This window comes from Struthio camelus, chromosome 4 (assembly GCF_040807025.1).
Source record: "Struthio camelus isolate bStrCam1 chromosome 4, bStrCam1.hap1, whole genome shotgun sequence".
In the NCBI taxonomy this organism is placed as follows: domain Eukaryota; kingdom Metazoa; phylum Chordata; class Aves; order Struthioniformes; family Struthionidae; genus Struthio; species Struthio camelus.
Window position 1 is genome coordinate 27,286,683 of NC_090945.1, and position 25,434 is coordinate 27,312,116.

Genomic DNA, 25,434 nt, shown 5'->3' on the forward strand with positions numbered 1-25,434 from the left:
TACTAAGGTTCCTCCTCTGGAACAGAGAAGCCCCACAAAAGAGTCTCATAAAAGTGTCAGTACACTTTAGAAATAGTGACACAGGGATGTATCTGTACCAGATTAGAACTGCAAAATCTGTCTTCCTTTTCCATCATCAATGCTGAGGCACAAATAATTGCAAGAGAAATTTAGGGCCTTCAGAGAGCTAAGTAAGTACTCATAGCTGCAAATATTTTGTCTGTCTATACCTGCAAATCACTTGCTTAAATATATGAACAGCCTGAATTTGAACTACAAGCAATTTCAAGACCACACAAGTTTAGGTTAAAAAAACGAAGATATTCAATACATCAAAAGTATGTCAATTTGAGAAGAAAACGGTGCACAGTTCAGACTGAAAGAGTAGAAAGTAAAAGGAAAAAAGGACTGATGCAAACAAATACATCTCCTGATTCTACTTTCACAGAAAGCTGCTGCAAAGAAAAGTCAGAATGCTAATTAACTACAGTCACACTGGGTCACCTTAGATGATAACATAGAAAAATAAATTTTCTGAATATTCCACTCTTTCTCAAAGTGGAATATACTAATATGAAAAACAATACCAAATCTGAATATAAGAGTTTCAGATAGTATTGCTGTAAACATGCCTTTGTGAACCCACCCTGTTAAAGGAACCTCTTGACAGAAACAAAAAAATTTGCATTCTTCTTCACATGTATGGGGAATATAATAAAATCTGTCACCTTTGAGGAAACATATGTCAGAAAGGACAGTTTCCATGTCTCAATTTCCCATTTGCTCCCCCCAGAACATGCACAATGAGGGAATGACAAACTCTTTGTTTGTGCTTTGTGTTCGAATACTACAGGGTGAACAAGCTCTCTACTGGGTAGAAAAACCCATACACCTTGCATTTTGTTTGGTTTTACCGAGCATTTTAATTAGTAATAGTTTTTGACTAGCATTTTTGGAATACATACTGCTTTAGAGGTAGAAGGAAGTGCCAACAAATAAAGAGCATCACCTGCCCCAAAGGGGTGAATTTGGCACCACTTGGTAGGTGAGAGGCTGTTCAAAAATAATTGGGGAGGAGGGAAATAAAATTGGATTTACTTATGTACTCTTCCATCTCAGACTGTTCAGACAGCACAAAGAGTCAAGAGAAGAGATTGCTGAGAACTTATCTTGTCTGGGAACTGCAGTGTACAGAGAAAGTTGTAGTGGGAGAGTGGTGCTTACTAGCACCTAAGCTACACCATTAATAACTCTTCAGGTCTGTAGGATAATGACCTGAATTAGCATTCATCTTCCATTGTTCTTACTAATTCCAAGCTGTTCCTGAACCCTGGAATCAGACCTAGCACCTTGAGGGCCTGCTGTCCTATGGGATGAACTGAATTTAGTTGTGGTGGAGAGTAACAGTATGGTGCCATGTAATTATTGTAATTAAAGCATATCACTTCTCTACAAATTCTGACACTTGTAGAGTAAAAGCTCTTTGTTAATATTGAGGACACATGAAGGTATAAACGTATGGAGGAAAAAAAATTATTAGTAATGAATAATGTTTATAAAAAGAGGGAAAGGGAAAGGAAAAGAATGAAGAACATACACATAACTGTTTTGATCACCATCTCCAAAAGCAGAAATATCAGGAACAACAAATAAGCACAGAAAACAAAAGAGGTGGAAGAAGATGACCTATATCAAGAGAGATGAGAAATCTTGTGAGTGTATAGTACTGAGGAAAGGCATACAAGAATTGTGCCACAGGAGGAATAAGCCAAGTATACTTAATAACGGCCTTAGCAAGCCATTTTAAACACAAAGGAAAAACATTTTCCCCAAATGCATGAACTGTCAAAATGCCTGCCACAGATATCACAAAAGCAAAGAGCTTAACAGAACTCAACAAAAGAGTAACACAAATACAGACACTGCAAAAAGTCATCCTTACCTTTAAGCAGAGGTAAATAATAAGAGATGTACATCTTTATTCCTCAGAGTTTAGATTACACCCAGGCAACAGCAAAACTTGCACTATGCAGAGCTCTCCTAGCAAGCACTCTATTTAAGCTGGCCTACTTGATGGGTAGGGCACACAAATGCAGAAAATAGCAAGGTGAGAGCATTTATCTCTCTATGTCTCTATGTAGCAGGGCCTACACTGTCAAGCGCTAGGCAGCAACACTACTCCCAGTCCTGGGACCAGTTCAGTCATCTGAACTTGTCTGATCTCAGCTGCAGTCTGCATGCCTTGCAAAGATGTACACACTGAGATCAACGTCTTTGACAACTATTCATTAACTCATTTTTGCACTTGTCTCTGAAGCTGCTGATACTGGCCACTGCCAAAGAAAAGATAATTCGAGCACCTATTGTTTGCTTGACATTACAATGTACTGTAAAATCCTGAAGGCAGATGCAATAAATATTTTGTGACCGCGCAGAGTGAAGTGAAAAACCATCATCTTTCTTCCAGGAAAACGTTTATCTTAGAGAAGTTTGCAGTTTCCTGTGCATGAGTCAACAGACAGTCTCTGGGTCCAGTTCCTTCCTATACACACACACAGTATAGACCATTGATTTCATTCCACTGAAAAGCTGCTCAGGAGTTTCTCTGAAGCTAAATATCAGACACTGCCAGAAAATGCAATCATTACCTCCTGAAACCAAACTGGACAACTTTAATTAGCTCCAAAACCTAAACCCTGAGAGATGCTCAGAAGAAAAGGATATGCTGTCAAAAAGGTTAATAAATACTGATCAGCAAGAAATGTTAAAAAGAAGAGATTGCTGGGAAGGGGGAGTGTAAAACTTAGTTTTGCAAGCATGGATCTGAACTAGTCAGACTGCATAGTCAGGGCACATGTCTGCAGAGACATTCAGGGCATGTTTGAAAGCAATACAGCCTGCTTAAGCTTATCAGCTCAAGCACAAGGCAGCAGGGACATTCAGATAGCTCACTGACTCAGCTGGGGTCTCTGTACCCCTGTGCTCAAAAGAATACCCTTGCTTGTTCATTTGAATCCAACATGCTTCCAGACACAGGTTCATCTCAGAGTAAAACTCCTGAGCTGCAGAATATCCTTCTCAAGACCAAGCTCCTTTGCCTGTAAAGTGGCACCTTGCAGATTAACAGAGACAGAACCACAATGTTCTGCTCAGCACACAAAACAGCAGGAGCTGAGAGAAACAAGAGACCTAGGGACTACAAAGAAGCAACAGTACGTATGCTCTCAAAGGAAAATACACAGCTGTCTGTCTGAAACCTGTCCATAACTTAGGCTGTTTCTGCAAAGTTGCCAAGACACCTGCCTGCCTGAAAAACTATTTCTCAGTCACATTTGTGCAGTCCACCAAAGCACGTCCAGATTAAATTTAATCATGTGCACAGATTAGCACAAGACCTCTTTGCCACTTCAGTACCTCTCATCCTCAGGAAAAACTTTTCTTACATTTCAGCAAGTGCTAATTTTTATTTCAACGCTTCTTTGTTGCTTCCATGGATATACAAACTGGACCTTCTAGTACAGACTTCTTATTTGAGTCTGTAAAAAGGAAAGAGAATTTCTGCTCTTACAGCTTGCGTGGGACACACTGGAAATGATGCCATCCACAAAACTGGGGCTTACTCAGTAAATATTTTTCACTCAGCCAGGTTTAGCTAGAGAGATATACACTGTCACATTAAAGCATTTTGAAAGAGATGAAATATAAACCCAGATTTTTGTACGATATCTGAGATTTGTAAATGCAGGAAACAGAAACAAGCGTATTTCAGCTCTTTAATCTTCCATGACAGGGTGATGCCAGCAGCAGCTTTTAGACTTTCCAAAGCTGCTTCCTTCTGAAGCTGGACTAAGAACACAACAGTTTCAGACTTCAGTAGTAAATGCCTCATCAAAAATACTAAAACTGTTGGATCAAGCTGAAGAGTGATCATTTCTTCAGAAAATTTAAATTATCACTTTTTTCCCTTTCAAAGGATATGAATACAGCTAGAAGACTATCTGAATAAGAGTTTTAGGTTTTAGATTACCTGATTGAATAATTCCAGTAACAATGGAGAGATATTCCTCAGGTTCTTGATCAGTGGAGATCTCTTTGCTGCCTTTCTCCAAAGTCAGTACATCATAGAGAATATCTGAATTCTCTACCCCGCAAAGCAGAATCACCACATTATTTGGAGGTTTGAGAACTTGCTCGAGAAAATAACTTCTCTTTTGATTCAGACTTTCAAGAAGTCCACACGACAGTATCAGCACTTTACATTTATAACAGGATAAAGAGAATAACTCCAGGTGCTTGATAGAAGAACTCTCGAGGCTGTAGAGCAAGATTCCTTCTTCATTCACTATGTGTTTGAAAAGAGTTTTTAAATACAGAGCCCACTCTTCTGCTTCTTGTTCATAAATCATGAGAATATCCTTTGTATGTTCTAAAGAGAAAAAAACATTTAAAAATCATTTCAAAACCATTTGGAACACATTTTAAATATCAGAAACCAGAACGTTAGTTTTTTTCCCCCCTCTTAACACCTTGAGGTGCTCAAGAAACAGGACAGGATCAGCCTGAAATGACAACCATCTCCTTATTTCTAGGCCAGCACAGAAAGATCATCCACAAAAATGCTGGCTAAACAGCTCAGAACGTGCTATGTTTACGACACCTTCCACTAGCATTTAAGAATAAATACTGAAATTGCAGTGTTGAAAGCAGAGTGCATTCACACATTCTTCTTACTCCCAGATTATTGATGAATGGGTAATTCTGTTAAAAATGCAACAGTTAGCTTTTAATGACAGCAATAAAGAATATATATTTGAATACTGGACGTGATTTGACTTCACTACAAACAGAACTGATACGCTCAGGGTATTTTGGTAGTACAGTATTAAGATTATTGTTAGTCTTTTTCTACTGTCCTTATTCCAATAACATTTTTTAATGAATCTGATAAAAATACATCTAGAACGGCTTTTTCTAGCTCTGCTTTCTCTTTGAGATTTGAAACAATGCTAGTAAGAAGAGCAACATTCATTCATGCTTTTAATAGGGTGATGGTATGAAACCATACTAACCATAATTTGCTGATCAATACAAACATACATCAAAATATCAAGGTCGTTTAATCCCACTGGAGTAGTTCACAATCACAGGGAGCCTCACAATATCCCTGTGGGGCAACAGTAAGACTCGGGAACAGATGCAGCCGCTGCACCTCACTTCCACTGCACTCCACTGTATCTCCCAGGTTCCTGACGAGCCAGGCAAACTAACTGGCACTTGCTTGCCATGCGCCAGGGTGGTTCTTTGAGAATACCAAAGGAAAAGGAAATAAAAGGGAAATGGTGGACATACAAAGACCTAAAACATTTCTTGAACACACATTAGATCTGGATACTGGGATGCACTTTCGGGTAGCTAAGGAAGATAAATAGCTTGTTAGGGGTCCCATAGAGAGTCCATGGTGCAAAGTGAGAAACTGAACATAGACCTCCAGAGTCCAGGATTAGTGCTTTAGCCATTTGACCTTCCTTCTTTTTAAAATAAATTTCTAAACTTTGCTCATTCATTTTTTCACTCAAGAGAGATTTCAAACAAAGTTTACCCAGGTGACGGCAAACTGAAGACTGTAGAATAGGGATGCTATGGCTTAACCCCTTGAGTTCATTACATGTCTCTAAATACACTTGAGCAAAGCTGCCTTCTTTCAAACATTTGGGAATGGTCATCCTTTCAAATAAAAAAAAAAACAAAACACCACCCAACCAAAAAAACCCCACATAGTTTTGTGTCATAGCAAACCATACAGGATTGTGCTGAATGTGGTAGTGGGTGATGACATTCCAAGATGACTGACCGTGAATAATACACTCAAATACTGTGATTTGTCAAAAATACATTTGGAATAGTGAAGGCCACATTTGTCATGGGGAAAGCAGAAAAGTATTCTGAAAAATGCCTGCTGTTGCTGAAATGCTAAAATTTAATTATAAAAATAGTACTGTATTCCTTATTTAACTTGGAGCAAAATTGTGTGTTTTATGGCACTAGGATAAGAAACCTACTTGTGATTCTACAGAACTTAGCTGCACTGTTATTTGTTTTCAGGATCTTGTTCTTCACTTTCTCTGTGAGACTTACAGAAAAACCAGACAAAAAGCTATGAAGTCTGTGCAATTTCAAAAGAGTAAATGGCATTCAGAGTTGCAAGGCCAGAAGATCTTTCAGTCTGACCATATCATAGGAAATGATATTACCAAACTTCTCTTTCTGGTCCATAATTTCTAGAAGCACTACAATGGTCCTTTAAAAGTACTGATTTAAAGAGGCTGCCTAATCTTTGCATTTACATTTCATTTGAATTTGTTTAGTTTCAACTTCCAATGACAGCACGCCATTTTATGTTTTTCTGCAAATCTGAAGAACTATCTGCCCTCAGAAATCTCTCCCTAAGGTCTTCAGACTCTTATGAATTGACTCTTAGCTTTGTCTTGGTTACAGTTCATAAACTGGGCTTATTACATTTCTCACTATGAAAGAGGTTTTATAGAACTCCTACTGCTCCTTCTGAACTTGTGAGAACTCTTTCAGCTTCTCAAAATATTTTTTGAGTAACCAAAAGCTATACACAGGGTAGTAGTTCCTTGACACAGTATATGAGAAGAAAAAAAAAAAAATCTTAATCTCACTTGGGATTGCCTTGGTTACTCACAAAATGGTCACATTCAGTCTTTAAGTTAAAAGACCTCATTATAAATTCATGCTGAGCTTCATTTCCCCTAAAGATGGACTTGGGTAAGGACATAGCTAAGAAGAATTGCAAGAAAAAATAAAAGAGGTTGAGTTCTGAAATCAGGTTTGAATTGAAGACTAAAAGCATTTTTTATTGCTTCAGAGAACCTTGGTTTTCTGATTGTACAAAAAGGGATCTGCTGCAGTCTACCACAGCACCCTGTTGGCTAGGAGGCTGCGTTTCCTCTCCATATGAAGGAGAAGACTGGGGAAGAATGGTGCACACCTGCTCCACACCCCTGTGCAGACTGGAAGCACCCAAGAGGCATTCCTACATCCTGAAGTAGGAAAGTACACTGGATCTGACCCTTCAGGCATAATTCAAGAACTCCCTGTGTGTTGGGCATGGATGAGCAGGTTTTTAGGCAGAAATATCTGCAAAGAGCTAACATTATGCAGTAATCATAATAAAACTATATACACAAGGCATGAAGTCCACCCTTGTGCAAATGGGCAGTACAAGGCTTGAGTACTTAAATTCTAAAGATAAAAGTGAGGAAGTTGCCTTGAAATGATAAAAGTAGCAGTAATTCTTTTTCTATATGGTGCTTCTACACCTAAGTCTGCAGCTTTGATCTTAGCTAAGAGTGAATGAGAAAATTTTAAAGATGTTTATTGAAGGCTCAATTGCATTTCTTTTTTACAATATTGATTTTCAAATGAGAAGTGAAAAAGAATGCTTTATTTGTATAAGAAAAGGGAGTGAAATATCTAATACCAAGCTTGATTGAAGAAAGCTCTGAGATATACATCTCAAAACTTTAAATGCAGCTGCCATGTTTCGTTTGTCTCTATCTGTAAAAGAGGGAAGAGTCATAACATTGAGGAAAGACTCATACTGAGCTAGGTTTTATACTACAATTTGGTGCAGTGCTTTTTGGTTTGCAGACAACAACTAGTGCTATTAAATTATCTATTGCTATCTTTGATTTAGAAGTGGGAAACCAAATGTGGGTTCGTTTTGAATTATATGCTTATATTTACTTTTTTCCTGCCATTGATTTGTTACTTTCCAAGATATCCTTCCAGACTGTTAATTAACTTGGATGTTGTGAATGAATGCAGAATTATGTGTTACTTCTCAAACTGTATTATAGTGAAAATTTTAAAATGCATGCATGACTTCAAATGCAGAGCCAAAGTTTACCCCAAGAATAGTTAAAGTCCCCTCTCCACTCCACATACCTTAAGCTTTTTTCTTTCTTTCCCTTAGAAATACCACTAAGATGTAGATACTTGAAAAAAGGCTTACTTGAAAGTTACAGTCCACCTAAAACTCTGCCTTCAAAACAGTATCATTATGTGAAACAACAAAAGCTGAACTCTAACTTTGGTGCAACACTACCCAATGCTGAATACATAGTAACACTTAACTTTTCAGCTAGAGTTTTCCTTCATTATTTTCATCGCTCACTGAATATTTCTTTGAAGTTACTGCACTTGGTATATAATGTAAGTTAAGATGAAATTTGTTCCCTTGGAAGTTAGTGTAATAGAAGCTATCATATCCTGACAAAATTAAGCCATGCTTCAACTGCTCCTACTTGGAAACTGACTCAAAGGTAGAAATAAAAATGTATTATTAGTTCAGCGATGAGAAGCAATAAGAGAATTTATGCAATCATCCATAGCACAAAAGGGCTCTTCTGACAAGCCAACTGTTCTCTAGTTACTGATGTGTGGCCGCCCAAAAAAGCACAGTCTCACGAAACACAGTCTGAAGCCTTGTTTGAAAAGACCTGCTGACAAGAACCAAAAGAGATGAGAGTATCTTTGCAGACTAGTGTGAGTGGGTGGGAATCAAGATCTTGTACAGGAAGGCAGAAGAATGTCCTTTTTCAGGCAACAATTATAAGATATACTACAGAAGAAAAAACTCTGAACAAACATATTATAAAGTGAAAGGAATCTCCATGCAAGAACTGTGACGCACTAAATACATTGGGAAAGCAAAGGAAAAATTAAAGATTTGGGGATTGTAGCTACTTTTAAACATGTACCTCTGCTTCTGAATCTAAACAGATCTTGCAATCTCATAAAAGTTAAATTCTGTTCTTTTAGAACTGAGCAAGAAGCACACAGCTACACTAGTCTTGGATAAGATCACAAAAAGCAAGTCAGCTTCACAGATATGAACTTATCCTCTGCCCTTAAAAGGCTTAGTGTTTTCAAATGCTGTGCTCTGCTTTTCTAGAGATCTGCATTTACTACAGTTGTTTCTAGCAAGTCAGCATTAACATACTTCGCTTGACCTGAATAAATTCGATTTCAATTAGGCTCAGGTAGAAAAATCTGCCTAAGATTAATTTTGGTAAAAAAGTGTCACTGCAATACCAATACTTATGTAAGTTTTTGTAGAATGATGGATCACCATATTTCTCCAGGTCACCTACAGCCTTCTCCTGTTAGAGCACTGGAGCACAACAATGCCATTCCCTGTTGCTCTCCCTGCTTCCCAGGTGTTCATATTACCTCTCAAACAAGCTTGTCACTGTCAACCCTAACAAGAAAGTAACCAGTCAGTTCATAACCCTTGCCCCAGTCACATCAGCTTTTCGTATCTGTGTGGAGAAAACTCAAATTGTTTTCAAACACTACGTTGAAAAAGGAAGGGGACAAATGAAATTTGTATACAAAGAACCCAGAAAAAGATGGGAAAGCGCAACAAATGCAGAAGTCCTTTCTTTTACTAGACTTGCAGCAGAGAGGCTTCCTTCAGCTGATCTGAGAAAGGAAAGCAGCTGGTGATGAAAACCAGTATGAAAGAGGAAAAAGGATTGGGCCTTTTATTCCGAATTCCACTCTCCTTCTCCAACACACACACACAATTATAGTGGTAGAAGTCAGAGAAAGTTCTGGGGAAACCAGTTCAATGACACTAGCATAAAACCAGAGAGAGAAGAATTATAAAAGAATAGCTTTTTTCCTAAGCTAGCCTTCAATTTAAGTTGTCCTCCCACCCTCTAAGTGGGCAAAGAGGATCAACTGCTAGAGAAATAAGAAAATTCATCCTTTTATCTCTTCCTGTAACAGATGTCCTCAGTTGTGTGTAGGGCATGGTTGGGTGGGGTTGTTTGGTTATTTAACATGTCAGACTTGCACAGAGAAATATTTGAGAAATAAGTGTGTAAATTTTGTTAGCATGTAATGAGCTACTGACCATCAACAAGAATTTGTTAAAACAAGTACACTTGACTGATATCAAAAGGAAAGTAGAAAAGCATATAATGGAAATGGTTGCTCATCATCTAATGCATTGATGAAATATATTAGAAGCAACGTAATAGGGCAACATAAGCATGGATGACATCCGCCCAGCCTTAATTCATTTGTGAGTAGTAGGCTGCACTGTCCAGGATTATCACTAGTCTCTTCCAAAACTAACTTACACCAAAAAGCAGCAATTTTTTTTTTTTTTAAATGAGGAAAGGAGGGGCATGGTAGGGAAATTAAGATTCTAGATGTCAACCATACTCATCTGATTATGTTTCAGTATGTTAAGCCTCTAGTCTCACTGACCAGAAAGAAGGTCACCCAAGGCAAATGCATGGCACATTCTCCTCCCACAGGTTCCTGTTCCACAGAAATACTCTTTTTGTCTGCAGAGTCTTAGGTTCACAGCTGTGAAAACTGCTAGGGTTTGAAAAAAAGGCCATTTTCCCCAAGGCACCTCCTCTGCTTTCCCCTTCTCCCCGTTCTCTTCAACCTGTAGGAGATAAATTGCATACAGTCAAGAGTCATTACACAATGACAAAAAATAGAATATGGGAAAAGGAAGGAAGAGGCCCAGATTCTTATCCTTGCATAGTTTTGCAAAACTTTTCTTCTACTCTCAGGAAAATTCATTTCCATTTGGGCTGTATGCAGGACGAGAATGGGGGATCATACATATCAAGCACCTCTAGTTCCAATGCTTAAACTGAGACTCCAGAAACAAAAGACTTAGTCTCTTGGCTCCTATGCAATCTTTTCACAAAGATATATCCACTAATCTGTTCATACTCCTTCCCTGATCACTTAAAATTATATACCAAGGAACTACAGAAAAAGTTTCTCTAGTGCTCCTAACAACCCCTGCAATTTCACATTTGGAAACAAAATGGCATATTTAATTCAGCATTAATCAGTGGCTCTAGCACAATGAACTGCCTCTCACCCATCCCAAAAGGACGGATTTTCCCAGTTAGAGCACCTGACACATCCAGTAAATGTATCTCAAAATGCATCTCTAGCTCTTAGTTGCTGGAATTCTGCAAGGCAAATCCCTTGAAGCAAACCAAAATGGATTCATCGTGGGAAGGACAACAGAAAGCACTTTAGAACTGCTTGCAGATAATGGAAAAATGTTTTCAAGTAAGTCATGTTACTTCTCAGAGACATTCACTAATGGAAACGAAAATTATAAAAGCCTGCTTGTAAACTTTAGAGCAAGATCACAAAGTAGCGAAATTGCTGTGGCATTGTGGCACACCTGTTTCAATTAAAGCAATTATCTTAAAGCACAGGACATTCCTGCCATCACTGTATCAGACAGCAGCACAGCTGCATTTCTGTTCTCAAATGCCTATTTAACTAGCATGTAGTAAGAACATTTTCATCATTTATGCACCTTCTGTTGCTAAGCTGTTTGTGAAAACAAATACTTGCTCTATCTGTATGGAGTCAGGCCTCATCTCTTCATCATTCTTCTCAGCGAGGTTTGGAGGGGGCAAAATGAGATTCAACATAGAGGAACAATTTTCCTACAAACAGGATGAATTTAGGCTTGATCTTTCAGGCTATCTCTGTACAGAAATCCCACTAGCCTTTACAAGTGGCAATGGGAACACAGAGCCAAATAAGCTGGAATACCTTTCCACAGCATAGTATGGCCCCATGTAGACATGACCTTAAGAACTGGAAAGATGCGCAAACTTGACAAGATTAACACTATGCCCAAAAAGCTGTTTCTGGGCCCCTCTGCAGACTTAACCATGCTGTGAAAGGAGAGATAAGGCCTTCTCTCCTTGTTTAGACTTTTCTGAGATCTCTGTCATGTAAACGCATATGCAAGTGTAATGATCACCACTATCTTCTCCTGTGAGGCCACGTCCATTCACAGCTGAACTCCAACCAATAGACAGGTGCTTCTTTCATTTGTAATGAACAAGACTAAATATAAACATGGGATAAAAAGGTTAGAACTCAGTTCTAACTTTTCAAGGTATGCTGCCTCCTCGTCTGTCACCTCCCACCAAGGCAAAAATTGTGTGTCAATACAGTCACCCTGAGAGCAAATTCTACCATTGGCAGGTTCTAGCAGAATGCAATCAGATAACAGGGCCTTCTACCTTAGAAATGCTTTAGGCACTAATGAAACCTGAAGAGACAATGTAACATAATGACAGCATAAGAGTTAAAATACTACTTTCTTCTGAGGACTGTGGAAGAAGTCTTTAAGGCCACATGATAACCTGGACAAGCTGCATCAAGTTTCTTTTAACTGATATTATTGCTACTAGAAACAACCACTACCCAAAGCTTACTCTTACGCTATCACCAGAACTATAGTTACATGAACTGGAAATACTTTAAAAGTATCCCATCCCTTACTTTACAATAGTTTCAAAATTTCATTGTTTCATTTCAAAGTAACTGACATATACAAAGTCCCCTGACCTCCTCAGTGATTTTGGGCAGAAGAGAGGAATGCACAATGATTAAGACTGTGTATTTCTTATCACTTCTCTGATTGTCCCACTCATCTTCAAGCTTCCTGCTGTATACCGCAAGCTGGAAAAATAATCTCCCTTTCCTGTCTGAAAGAAATTTCAGTCTGACTTTGTGCTGTTCTGGCTTCTTATTTATTCATTTATAGGAAGGACTGTTACACACAGCTACTTATGATGAAGAACCAGTTCTTTCTTCTAAAATTTTAGAATCTCAGGCAAACATCCAGACTCAGGTCCTTGAGAATAACCATAGACAAATTATAGATTAAAACATACTGATTAACTTCCAGGAGAGCAGTAATTGGTCCTGTAAGTTGGACTGAAATGGGGAAAGTGTAGAGATTCTGAAAAGGTGAAAGAAAAGACCCATTTGGCATTTTCTTGATGCCTTATAATATAACAATTTTCTTCCTCCCAAAGAGTCTCCACAGTCAGACAATTCTGGCTGCTAGGGACATCTTATTTTCACCTGTTCTCCACTAAGGTGTTTTTTTTTTTTGGGGGGGGGGGGGGAGGGAAGAGGTTGCCCTTTTCTTTTTCTGCCTTTTAAATTCTTGTCCTTGCCGCTGTTTCTTGTCTCATCCTTCAAGACCTCTCCAGATTTTCCTATCCTGAAATAACTAAACTGCTTGCTTACATTAAAGCTCCTTGCTTTTTCTTCTGCCTTCCCTTGTTTTGTTCTCTGCCATCTTGGATTCCATTGTTACTCCAGTTTCTCCTATTCCTCTCTCTAATTCCTTTAGAGACAAATATAGGTTTCCATATAAGAACCTGAGAACAGAAAATATGCTCTGCAGATATTAATTAGTGTTAGGGGGAAACAGTCAGATGAAATCCAGAACATTCACCTCTGTCACAAGAGAAGATACACCAGAAAACAGTGCATACACAACATTCACAAAATGGAAAGCACCAGTCTTGTAAGGAGGAACATTTTGGGCAAACTGCTGTGGTTCCAACTGCTGCAGTCTGGGGTTGCACATATTAGCACTGCCATATCAAACAAGGGAGACATTTTACATCTTAAGCAATGTGATTTGTCACCAGAGACTTGTCAGAAACTGACAGCCAAACAATCTTCATTATACATCAATGTTTTTCAATAAATATCACCACATCTAGCAATTTCTATTCGGATTTCTGTTCTCTGCATTTGTGACGTAAGGTCAGATACACTGAATTAGCTATAGATGACATCCTAACAATTCTTAACAATTACAGATCATCATTTACACAGGAAATCTGTCTGGTATAACTCTTAGAACTCATACTGCCATTAAATTTCTAAAATAACGTTTTCTTTGCCACAAGTCAGCAGAGAATCCAGAGATTTTTGAGCCCCCATAAATCAGAGAGCTTCATCTTCTCCTGCTTTTGTAGACTGGTTTTAAAACTGCTTTATTCATTTCATTTAGGTAAACTTACATCCAGAAATCAAAGGAACTGTGAGAAGCAGTTTCTATTCAGTGTATAAAATGTTTAAACCATTGTGCTGGAGCAGAGAGAGTCCTCTGGTTTCAGCTCACTTCTTTTCTCCTTTTCTTATAAAAGTGACAGACAAAGAAAAAAGATCAGAATAAATCTGAGCAGCATTGGACAAACTATGTTTTTGTCATTGACCTTGTTAATGACATAAGTGGTAATGATACATAAATATGTATAACTTTATAAAATGAACAACAAAAGAGCTAGCAGTCAATTAGAAACAAAGTTAAATAAAACAATTTCCAATACATTTACTGATAATTTCAGTAGAAAACTGACTTCTCTTTATTAAATCCACCTCAGTGTCCTCTCTAATGCCTTAAGACAGAAATTCCAGACACTAACTATATAACAATTTTTATTTCTGCCCATCAGACAGAAAAGAATTGCGTTAGTGCGAGCCTGCCTTCACACAATTCATCCATAGTATTGCGAAATCAATTGCAATGCCCAAACACTGTTAAAGCTTACATAAAATAGAAAAGAAGTTTCTCCGGCAAGTATGCCTCCTCAGTGTAAGTTAATACATACAATTATCTTTTCCTCTTGCAAAATCCAAATTCTCAAACTACCACTCCTAAAATAGGACCCAAATGGGGAGTCCTCAAAGCACTACTGTCTGTGAGCAAATATGCTGCTTCCTCAAATGAACCAGGGGAAGTTCTGTATGTTCAGGTTCTTGCAAATGAATTTTACATACCATACTCTACTGTTGCTGACATACATTCTCACTGTTGGATAGACAGAGGATAACCATGTCTATATAGTTATGTAAATTGGAAGATTTATCTCACAGGTAGTTTTAGTTTCCCCAAGCACACTGCCTTTCATGCCTAGTTAGAAAATAGAAGAAAATGGAAAAAATATCCTTTTTGAATCACTTCTGAGACCAAATTAAACCTTCTCATTACAGGCAAACAATCTGTGTAGAAGAAGTCAGAGGACTAGATAGGACTAAGGAATTAACATGAAGCATTCTGTTTCTTACATGATCAAGCCTCTCACTGTTCTACCAAATCTGTACGACCTTTTTTAAAAAGAAAAAGGGTAACAGCTTGATACTGTCATAGATCTACCACCTTCTTCCTTCTACATACATTTCACTAATTCCTAATCCAAAATACCACAAGACACCACAGCTTAACATGCTGCTGCATGCCAGCTGCTCAACAACACCCGACTGTTTAGTACTGACAGGAAACAGTGTGCAACCTTATATTTCCTCCTCTGAAGTTTATACTGACCATGCTCCTTTTTTTATTTACTGCAGATTACTGCTATAACTGCCTGAATATCTTGAGAAAACAAATTGTGCAGCTACCAGAAGCCCTGCACACCTTCATTCCACAGCTGCCTATCCCAGCAACTTATTTTGTCACTTGATCTACTTCTCAGCCTGCTTTGCCTGGCAGCTCACTAAATGCTTCTGTTGTCACAAGGGTAAATTAGGCATGGGATAAAACCAAGCCTCTGCCCTTACAGGGAGGTGAGAACTGCCACTTGCAGCAATAGCTATGGCTTAAAGCAAGTCTGTGTTAACATTCAGCTGTCATGCATATGCTTTGAAACAAATCTTATTGTCTACACCTACGCTTTGATTCATACCACCAACTGACCTTGAAGCACATGCGCTGCATCTCTTTCGAGTGAAACTAAATCAGATGTGCTTCAGGAACACACCTAGTGTGTTCCACTTGCTAAGGCCACAGGACCAGTCTGCAGTTAGTTCAAAACAACATCTTCCCCCCCTCCCCCCCCCCCCCCCCCAAAATGGGCACTGCATGGCTCTCAGGTCCTTAGCACCAACTGTTGGCCTCTACAAATGCCCTTCTGAAGGGAGTACTATCTGCCAGTGTATACATAGCCAGTGTATACATAGCCTTACAGTATCTGGGAAACTCAAACCTGAGAGTACATACTGACTTGGTCACTGTTACTCTGTGCTCAACTGCAATACCTTGCATTTTCATCTGAGCTCCCACTCACTCTTGCACAGTGGTACCAAAGTAGGTGCCTCAAATGATGTTTTTGAACATACCCACTTTCACTGAACTCACATCTGTAACAGAGTGCAATGCCATAGACAGTCCTGTGGTATTTAATTCAGTTACAGTTACCTGAATTGGCTACTTAGGGCCACAATAAAACGAAACACTTATGAAACACTTTTGACCTTAAAATACAGCAAATAAGACTTGAATGATCTCATGATTTACTTGAGAATTAAGATACAGGAATATGGACTGCCATTTTAATGAATTCTATAAACTTCTTCATTGCTGAAATACAAGCTGTGAGCTTGCCAATGAAACAGACCTGTTTCAAGCTCCTGTAGAAAGCTAAGTGACAATAATTTGACAAGAGCACTACAAGAAAATTAAAATGAAACTGTCCTGAATGTACTCTGTTAGCAGAAAAAACCTACCATTTCTAAAGTGATAAACATAAGATCTGCCTCTAAACTTTCACAGAAAATATTTTTTCCTCTAATTCAATCAATACAGACTAGGTTTCATATATTCAAGTCGAAATTAGATTTGGTCGCCCCTAAAATAGTTAATCTTGAACAGGGAACAGAACTGATAAGGGATAAAAACAACTTTGGAAGTTTGATAAGATTATGGAGTTACAAAAACAGAATGCAAGTATGAAATCCTTAAAAACATTTTCAATTAAAAACAATGGCAAGATTCCCTCTGATGATGTATATCAAAAAGGCTTCAGGGATTAAATGGAGCTACTCTGACATGCACTACCTGGAGAATTAGCCTTACTTTTTTTATATATACACAGAAGAAATCTGAAGCAATTTAAGATTCAGTGAAATACCCTAGTAGCAGAAATCTTGGGGTGGGTAGGAAAGGGAGGAGGAAGAAGGTGTATTGAGTTTTCTGCATTCTGATTTTTCTAGAAAAATTGAACATCCTTTCCAAGCAATTTCTTCTATGTTTTGATTCACACATTATTCAGATTTTTGGTAATGTAGCCCTATCTTTTTAAACTGCTCCTTAAAACTTTCAGATAAATTTGGAATGTAAATTATCTTTGGGTATTAAGAAGTAAGATTATGCTGCTAGAAATCACTTTCTGGACATAACCAAAACCATGTAGGCACCCATAAAGATGTTGTGTGGTCTATGTGGTTTATTTAAAGGCCTAATTAACTGTACTTGAAATAAACAAGAAGTTAGACTCAAATCACATGGATTAGATATTTCAGTTCCCTTGAACAAAAGGCATTTTAAAAAAATGATGATCAAATGGTCATTTTCAGAAGCTTTTTTTTTTTTAAACACTTTTTCCTCAAGTCAGTTCCACAGCTGTAAACATGTTAAGAGCTCTGGTTCAGCCAACGTCTGTTTAAATACTTGGGTAAATGAGCTTGTAATAAGTAGTTTTTCTAGATATATTTTGCCTGAACAGTAAATTGATTGGCCATGTTCCTGGCATTTTTCATATGTATACCCAAGCACACACTCCTATCTGCTGTTATGTGCGCATAAGTCACAGCTGAATTGTTTGCACATTCCTGCAAGCACTTCCAAAAAAATCTTAGTGGTGAAGTCTCAGAGAAATCACTATACCACAAAGAATTTGATACCAAGTAGGGCACATCTAGCACTTACTATATTTCAAATGTTTAAAAGGAAGCTAATCAAAGTCAGAAGATCTGTGTTTTGCTATGTGTATGGTTTGCTAATTAAATAAGTAATTTCTGCCACTTGGGTATATTGTAGCTTAACAAAGAACAAGCACCCATGACTACTTTCAAATTATATAAGTCTCAATAAAATCTGAAGAACGCTACACTTGTGGCTTCTGATAAAAGTACTGCTTGTTTTCATTTACTACCCACTATCGCATTAGCATTAAAATGCTTTGAAGCCCGTACTGTATTTAGCCTTTCATTATTTACATAAGATACTAACATTACTTAAGATGGGGGCTTTTATTTTTCAGTTCTCAAATGGCTCTAAATTGTTCTTGCTCAATTCATTCCAGGCATATTATTATATTTTCTCCTTTAGCTATTCAAGCGTAAATGTTTCATGAGTAAATGAAAATGATGCATAATAAAAGGGTGCACTATATGAAAATACATTTAACATATTGTTCAATTCTTTAAAACTTCAATATATAAACACAATTTAGTAAATATTTGTTTTTTAAAATGCTTTCAGAAGTTTTCATGTTTTCAATGAGAAAATAAATAATGCTTACTAATTCAATTGTATCTATAATCTGATATTTAAAAAATACTTTTCATTGACTACAGTCAAAGTCACATTATTCATTCTTCATGAGTTAACAGTCCCCCTGTGCTGTGGAGAATACCAACTAAGTGGTGCAATATTCAGTACACTTTCTTCCTTCTTTGGAACAAAGTATAATGATAAAGAGCAAGTGAAAGTATTATTTCACTATGACACACAAAATGCTTGCTTTCAGACACAGAATATACGCATGTCCTAGCACTAAGGGCATTAGAGCACCATCAGAGTGCCTTTTACAAGAGCTCAGTCAGGTTTGGGGGGAGGGGCAGGTGGAGTTCTCTGAGTGTGATACTATCTTTGTTTCCTGTGAGATGATTCCTTTACCTGGTTAATACAGTTTGTTTAAATTAGGGGACCTAGGATCAAGCCTTAGCTCCTAGATCTAGATGCATGGTCTAGCTGCCCCTTAACTTGGTATTAGGAAAAAAATTCAGGCATCCATCAAACTTCCCTCCTTCCCTCCTCTGATCTTGGTCTCCACAGAAACTCAGGTATGTAAGCTGGACAGAAGCTGCAGTACCCTTCAGCAGAAAGACCAGACAATCATAAAAGTCACTTGGTTGATGAGATGGTGTTTTCCTTGGGGTTTTAAGAGGTTTTGTTAAACAGAGAAAATAAGATGGAGAACCTTAGACATAATAAGAAAGCCTCCTCATTTCTTCCAAATTCTTTACCCCAAACTTATGTACAAAAATCAGGAAACCACGAGAGCAAGTTTCACAAATGCAAAGAGAAGAACAAGAAATACGTCCAGGAGCTATGAAGTTCAGAGGCAGCAGAGGGGACAGAAGTTTTCTTATAAGCTGAAGGAATTCAGAAATACAGGCATCTATTGAGACATTCTCGTGGTAAAGGGGGAAGATATTTACAATGCCTCATTGTTTCAGCCATGGAAGCCTTTAAGATCAGCAACTCACTGGAAGCAAATTTATCACAGAGGTCCAACTTAAGGAACTTCACAAGCATATTGCATTTTGACTTGATAGCCTTACATGAATCATCTCTAGTGCTTACAGAGAAGCAATACCAATTACAAACCCCCCCCCCCCATGTCCTTTTTCTAAAGGACAGGCTTACACGTCTACCCAAACACATGCATATTATACCTACCATATTAAACAAATGTTTAAAATACCAGCAGATCACTAATGGACAAATGCTATTTTGCTTCAGGCTTTGCGTGTGGTTTTTTGCTTGGTTGTTTTTTGTTTGGGTTTTTTGCTTTCCTGATTTTAACTATTTATCAATAGTAGTATTGAAATATCCCTGTGTCAATCTGTACTTGATAAAAACATAGATCTCAGCTATAGAAGACTACAGGGTAGCATATCAATACAGCTGGACATGCTAGAGACAGTGTCTCCAAGAAAAGCCTACAACTCTTAGGACCCATTTTGAGAAACACAGCCATTGCAACAGCCACAGGGGAAATGGAATGTGCTTGCAGAACCATCCCCACTCTGGTCTCGGCTCCTCTCAGAGCTTCTCTAGACAGGAAAGTTAGGTCCTACGTGCAAGATCTCAGATCACTGCTGTGTCCACATTCTGCACATGTGCTCAAACAGCTGCAGAAGGCGGAATAGACTTCAGAATGATTTTGGAGTCAAGAAAAATTAGAGCACGCACATATTATGTTTGCTTTTACCTGGAGATATGGTGGTCTTGGATTCATAACATTAAGACACTTGTATTTTGGGTATTCTTCCTAATTCTTGAACAAGTCACTTTACGGTAATATTTAAAAAAGTCTCAGATAGCGTTAAAGCAAGTAATTAAACACCAAGATATTGCAACAAATTTGAGTGAGCTACTGTAAATATTGAAAAGAATAGCATTTGTGTGCAGCATTCCATCTGAGTGAATTACTATTGCTAGGACTTAACTGTCTATCTGCACAGCAAAGAATTGCTTTACAAAAACATACCCTTTGCTTTTCTTACAGTATCATGACACCCTTCCTATTTTTTCCTGTCATCCCTATCAAACATTATATTTGCTTAAGACAGTGTATAATTGGGTAGTAAGTGTACTCGTACCAACTTTTCCTCTCATCTGACAGAAGACACAGGCTTTACATGCACCTGAATGTTAACAATACTGTTCTGACATATTACAAACAAATAAGAAAGAAACCAATTCATCAGAAGATATCCACCACTCAAAAAAACTCAAGTCAATATTATAAACAGCAGCAGAAGCTAATCACAATGAAGAAACAAGCAAATGTATTTCTAATCTCTAATTTCCACCCCTCCCCCCCCAAACTGAAAGATGCTGCCCTGAAAGTTCCTGTGCTGTTGATCAGTTAACATTTAGGATTACTGTGGACCTGCGTATTTTCGGTACTTGTCTTACCTAATCAGGACTTAAATTCAAAATAGGTTAAGTACTCACAAATCCAACTGAACTAAAGGCTAACAGTGATTCCTAAAAGGGCTTTGAAGGGAAAGCCCACGTATTTCAAGGAAGGCAAACAGGACCTTGAAAAACATGGACATTTCTGGAAGACCTGACTGAACTGTCTGTCCCAAATTTTCAAAAAAGCCCATCTCCTAAAAAGAGAAACTATTTGGCACTAAGTGCTTTTGAAAAATCTTAGCATCTTGTTTAATAATCCGCATCTTTTTTCCCCCCTGAAGTACATTAACACTATCCTCATTATCAGGATGAAAAAGGAAATCTGTTTTCCTTTTTTTAAATTAAAACCACTTTTGTATAATGGTAGCATACACTACTGTGTACTTCAGGTTTTGAATGCCATGAATCAACACTCAGATGATGCACTAGTATAACAGCACATTGTTACCTGATGAAAGTAGTAACTGAGTATCACTGAATGCTGGTATTCAAAGTAGGCTATATTCAGGCAGTAACTGTGAGTAGTTCCCACAGTACTAGTAGCAGTAGTTCCTCTAGCAGTTTCTATATGTTGCGAGTTTTCATTTATCATGAAAGTCATTTCAAGACAGCGCTAAAATAACTTGTACTCACTGTTGTAAATTTGTTTTTTAATAGTATTCAATATTAGGCAAAAGCAAAGTTGGTTATTGGTTATATGACAAAATCTTACTCATCATACCTAAACTTAACAAGAAGCAATGAAACAAAGCCACAAACTGTAGCTATTTATAAATACCTGTATAAAGTTAAGTCATTTACAGCTGTTAAGAACGTGATATGAAAGCAAAAGGGTCCTTTCCAAACTCAGCTACACCTCTGCTTGAACTAAATCACTTAACTTTTTAAATTGTACATGAAGACTCACAGAAACATTGTGAAACAGCATAATGATGGTCCTGTTTAAGATTAGTTTGCTTTAGCTGTCAACTCAGAGTATAAATTACTCTGCAGTAATACAAAGTCTTGCTTCCTCACTGTGCAGGGAGCCAATGGACACTAAGCAATAATCAGTATTATTGCCTGAAACAGATTCCACTTTAAAATTTAGATCTTGGTATTTGCTACTTTCTTCTTAACTTCATGGCAGTTTCAAAATGCCTAGATATTTAAGATACCATTTGAAATCTCTTAATACTCTTGTTTACATTTCTGAAAACCTAGTTGTGTATCACAGGCCACATTGTAATAGTTCATTTTTAATTTATAGAAGAGGTCAGTGCATTTTTTAATACTTAGAACTGACTGGATCTCCCAGGAAGACATAATTGTTCCCTGAGCTATTACTGCTGTTTACATTGTGGCAGTTATGCTTATTACTATACAGATGAGTCGAAACATTCTTTATTACCTAAAAGCAAATAAAGGCATATATAAGCTAACCAAATGTTCACAGACCAGCTTTAAGAGATACACAGACAAGAAAAGCAACACTGACTCTGAAGGCCCTGGACACAGGTGTTCTTTCCAGAAACTGAGATTGTTGCTCTTTCACCTTTACTGTGGCATCAGTGAAACAATTTTTCAAAACTGGGCTGCCAATTACTTATACATAAGCTTCAGTGACCACTTGACACAACACAGGTGAGACGAGAGTATTAACAAAAGGGAAACATCCTATGAGGTCAATTTTTGATCTGAATCAGCCAGCCACCAGTTCTGAAGGTAAACAATAGTTTTGCGTTAAAGCTCCAAGCTTCAAAGATTAATGGATCCCATTTTCCTTTTTTCCTCATACAACATTTTTTTAAAATATAAAATTCTAGTTTCTAACAAAGATACTCATCTCTAAATGCTGCACCTGGAGGAACACCTTCCCTCAGGATAAAGAAGTTATCCTGAGATTTCCATTTCTAAGTTTTCAGGAGTTCAGTTTCAGCTTTAAAATATCTGACTACTATATTTTTGTTTTTCACTTTAAACATGTCAAAATCTTTCATCAATAATGAAAAATGAGAAGCTCCTTTCTGAATAAGACTGTGAACAGATGACAGCAGCTCCTGCAATACTTGCTTCTCTGATACTCAAATTACGAAGATATTATTAGTAGTAATATCAATAATTTAATAATAATTCTAATAATAATTGTGATGTTTTTGATGAATCTGCTTAAAAACTCAACCACTAGACCCCTTGCATTTTGAAGTAAGTCATGGTCTAAGCACTATTTCTTCCCCAAAACTGAAGGTGTTTAAAAATTTAAGGCTACTAAAATTTGACATGATCTATGATTCTTGAGAAAAAAATCAACTATTTGTGTCTATTCCCCGGCTAGATCCCCTCACAGAATGTCTACCATGTAAATACTTATTGTCCCAGAAGCAGTTAGAGGCACAGAAATGCACATTGTGTAAATAAAGAGACATGATGGCAGATCTCCATGACGACATTTATCTTCATGAGCGTAACTCACATATGGCACAGTCATTAGCAAGTCAGCAAGTTATCCTATCAGTGCCTCTTGTCTCAAGTGAAGACATGTCACAAAGGATCTGTCATTACAGATGTTTTATCTCTCCTAGGTACAGTATGTTCAATACAATTTGCATAGAGAAATTTGTCTAGATTAGGATTTCTTACAAAATATTCACAAGTCTGTCTCTCCCACAATGCATCCCGAACAGTTTTTGGACTCTAGCCTGACTAGAGTTTGGGCAATCACACCCAAACTAACTTCAGCCTTGTAACTAGCAGTCCATCAGGGGAAAACAAACTTATTTGGACCATAAAAAGAAAATTCTGGTGCTGTGGTTAATCTGCAAGGGAGTGGTCTGTGTTTGGAGGTCCCAGGTGAGGAATGAATTTTGCATAGACCAGTGCAGTACACACATGTACACACACATCAGACAAACGATGGCAGAGCAGAAGATCAGCATATCCACTTCTGGCTGAATCTACGGTCTCTATTTCCCTGCTAATGCCAATATGTTGAACTGTTTGCAAGCAGCCTGGAAACCAGCCGTTGCTCTGCAGTGCTGTCAGGTATTTGCTCAGCAATTTCATGTGCATACTCAGCATTTGACTACCTTTATTCACCAAAAGGCAAACTTTAGATCAGATGTCCCCAGATCATGCACAGTTGAATATTGTCATTTTTACACAAAGATCACTAAGCAAACAGGTATGATTAACAGAATATAACTAATCTTTTAAATCTGGAAATAATTGTTTGTCTAATAACTGGGATAGTTCATATATTTAGAAATGCTGCTAAACATGTGGTTTTACTCACGTACACTCCTATAGGTATACAGAAGCTTGCAATTCTTCAAGTTAGGTCTAGGTAGAAAGCTTTATCTACCAAGGGCCAGATACTAATAAAACAGCTATACTCATTTTAAAACCACCTTGGGTAGCAAGCAAAGCAGTTCTGAGTTTTGATATTCTATCTACAACTGGCTTACTGCACATCTGAGAAAGTCACTTTCTTCCCTAGTGTTTTCATGTGTATAATGAGAGTAATCAGTAGAGATGGCTTGCAATGCTAATATATCACCAGAGTGCTGTATTTGACAACTAACATATAATACTGTTATTTGATACTATAAAATGCTACAAAACACTAGGTACTCAGAAAGAAATCTGTCCTGCCATGTCAAACACTCATTTACAATGGTGACCCAGAACAGTAAACGAAATTGAGTCACCTCTGCAGAGTCAGGCCTTCACATCTCTTTCTTGATTCCTCATTCATAAGATGAGGATTAAATATTGTCTTGTAGAAGAGTTACAAAGATTAAGCTGAGCTACCAGACACATCCAGCTCAAGCGAGGCAAAGCTCTGGCATCTGGCTGCATATCTTTCTTTTCCCTTTTACTGAGTACCCAACTCCATAGCCACTGGTTTGATTTAAGGGCTGATGAGTTTTGTGAATGTACCTGAAGAACATGGGAACGGTAAATACACAGCATTTCTGGGAGTAAGGCAACATGACTGGAACGCATGAACACAGGGACTGGGACTCATGGGTTCCTCACTCAGATTCAGTCCTGCCACTGATTTACATATGGCCTTGATAAGTCATTTTATCTTTTCATCAGTTTTTCCCATCTGTAAAATGGGACAATAATGCATTCCTTTCTACCAAGAGAATAATGAAATAGACACTAACAGTTTTGAGGCACACAGATATGATGAACACCACAGAAAACATAAATGAAGTGAATATTTCAGTGCAAAGGACCTTTCCTGTACAGTAAATAAAGCAGCATCGCATACTAAATGCTGACAGACTAGAAGAGAAAGATTAACTCCTAATGAATAACACAGCATATGATTAGCTAATTAAGACTCTACCCTGAGTGGATACACATGTAGCACAGAATTAAGATTGCTCATACAACATTTATTCTGTTGCTAGTTTTTTGGCACTAGACTTTGCACTCTTTAGAAAAAAAGTTTTAAATAGCATACTGGAAGACAATAATAGGTACATTGAATCAAGACAGAGGACTATTCTCAAAGAAAAGTTATGTACAACTGTCTTGAGGCACTATGAACAGCCTCCTAAACAAAACCTTCTCTGTAGTTTGGCACAAAAACATTCACAGAGACAGAATTAGCCAGTTGAAATAAATAAAGAAAAAAATATTTGGGGGGCTAGCCATGTCAAAAGAGGGTATGTAGCAGGTAAGTAAGCATGCAGCTTCAGGCTCTTTTGTGGCCCTGCTTTACTGAGAAACAGCCAACAGCACATTGCAAAAGTTTCTCCACTCTCAAACACAACATTTTGACAGTAACCTGGAGAAGTTAAGCACTTCAAAGCCAGGGTATGACATTT

The 25,434-nt window shown here is 37.7% G+C and overlaps 1 protein-coding gene across 8 annotated transcripts in view; it reads right to left on the bottom strand.

Moving 5' to 3' along the window:
* BANK1 (B cell scaffold protein with ankyrin repeats 1) overlaps positions 1 to 25,434 on the bottom strand; it is a 160,410-nt gene that overhangs the window by 134,243 nt on the left and 733 nt on the right. For 5 of the 8 annotated variants that reach the window (XM_068942003.1, XM_068942001.1, XM_068941997.1 and 2 more), the window contains exons 2-3: positions 10,306 to 10,492; positions 4,028 to 4,426 (exon numbers count right to left, since the gene is read on the bottom strand). In XM_068942003.1, the coding sequence (XP_068798104.1) occupies positions 4,028 to 4,426; positions 10,306 to 10,342 (436 nt within the window). In that variant the 5' untranslated portion in view covers positions 10,343 to 10,492. The remainder of the gene's footprint in view (positions 1 to 4,027; positions 4,427 to 10,305; positions 10,493 to 25,434) is intronic. The other 3 variants (XM_068941999.1, XM_068942002.1, XM_068941998.1) reach the window with 1 other exon arrangement.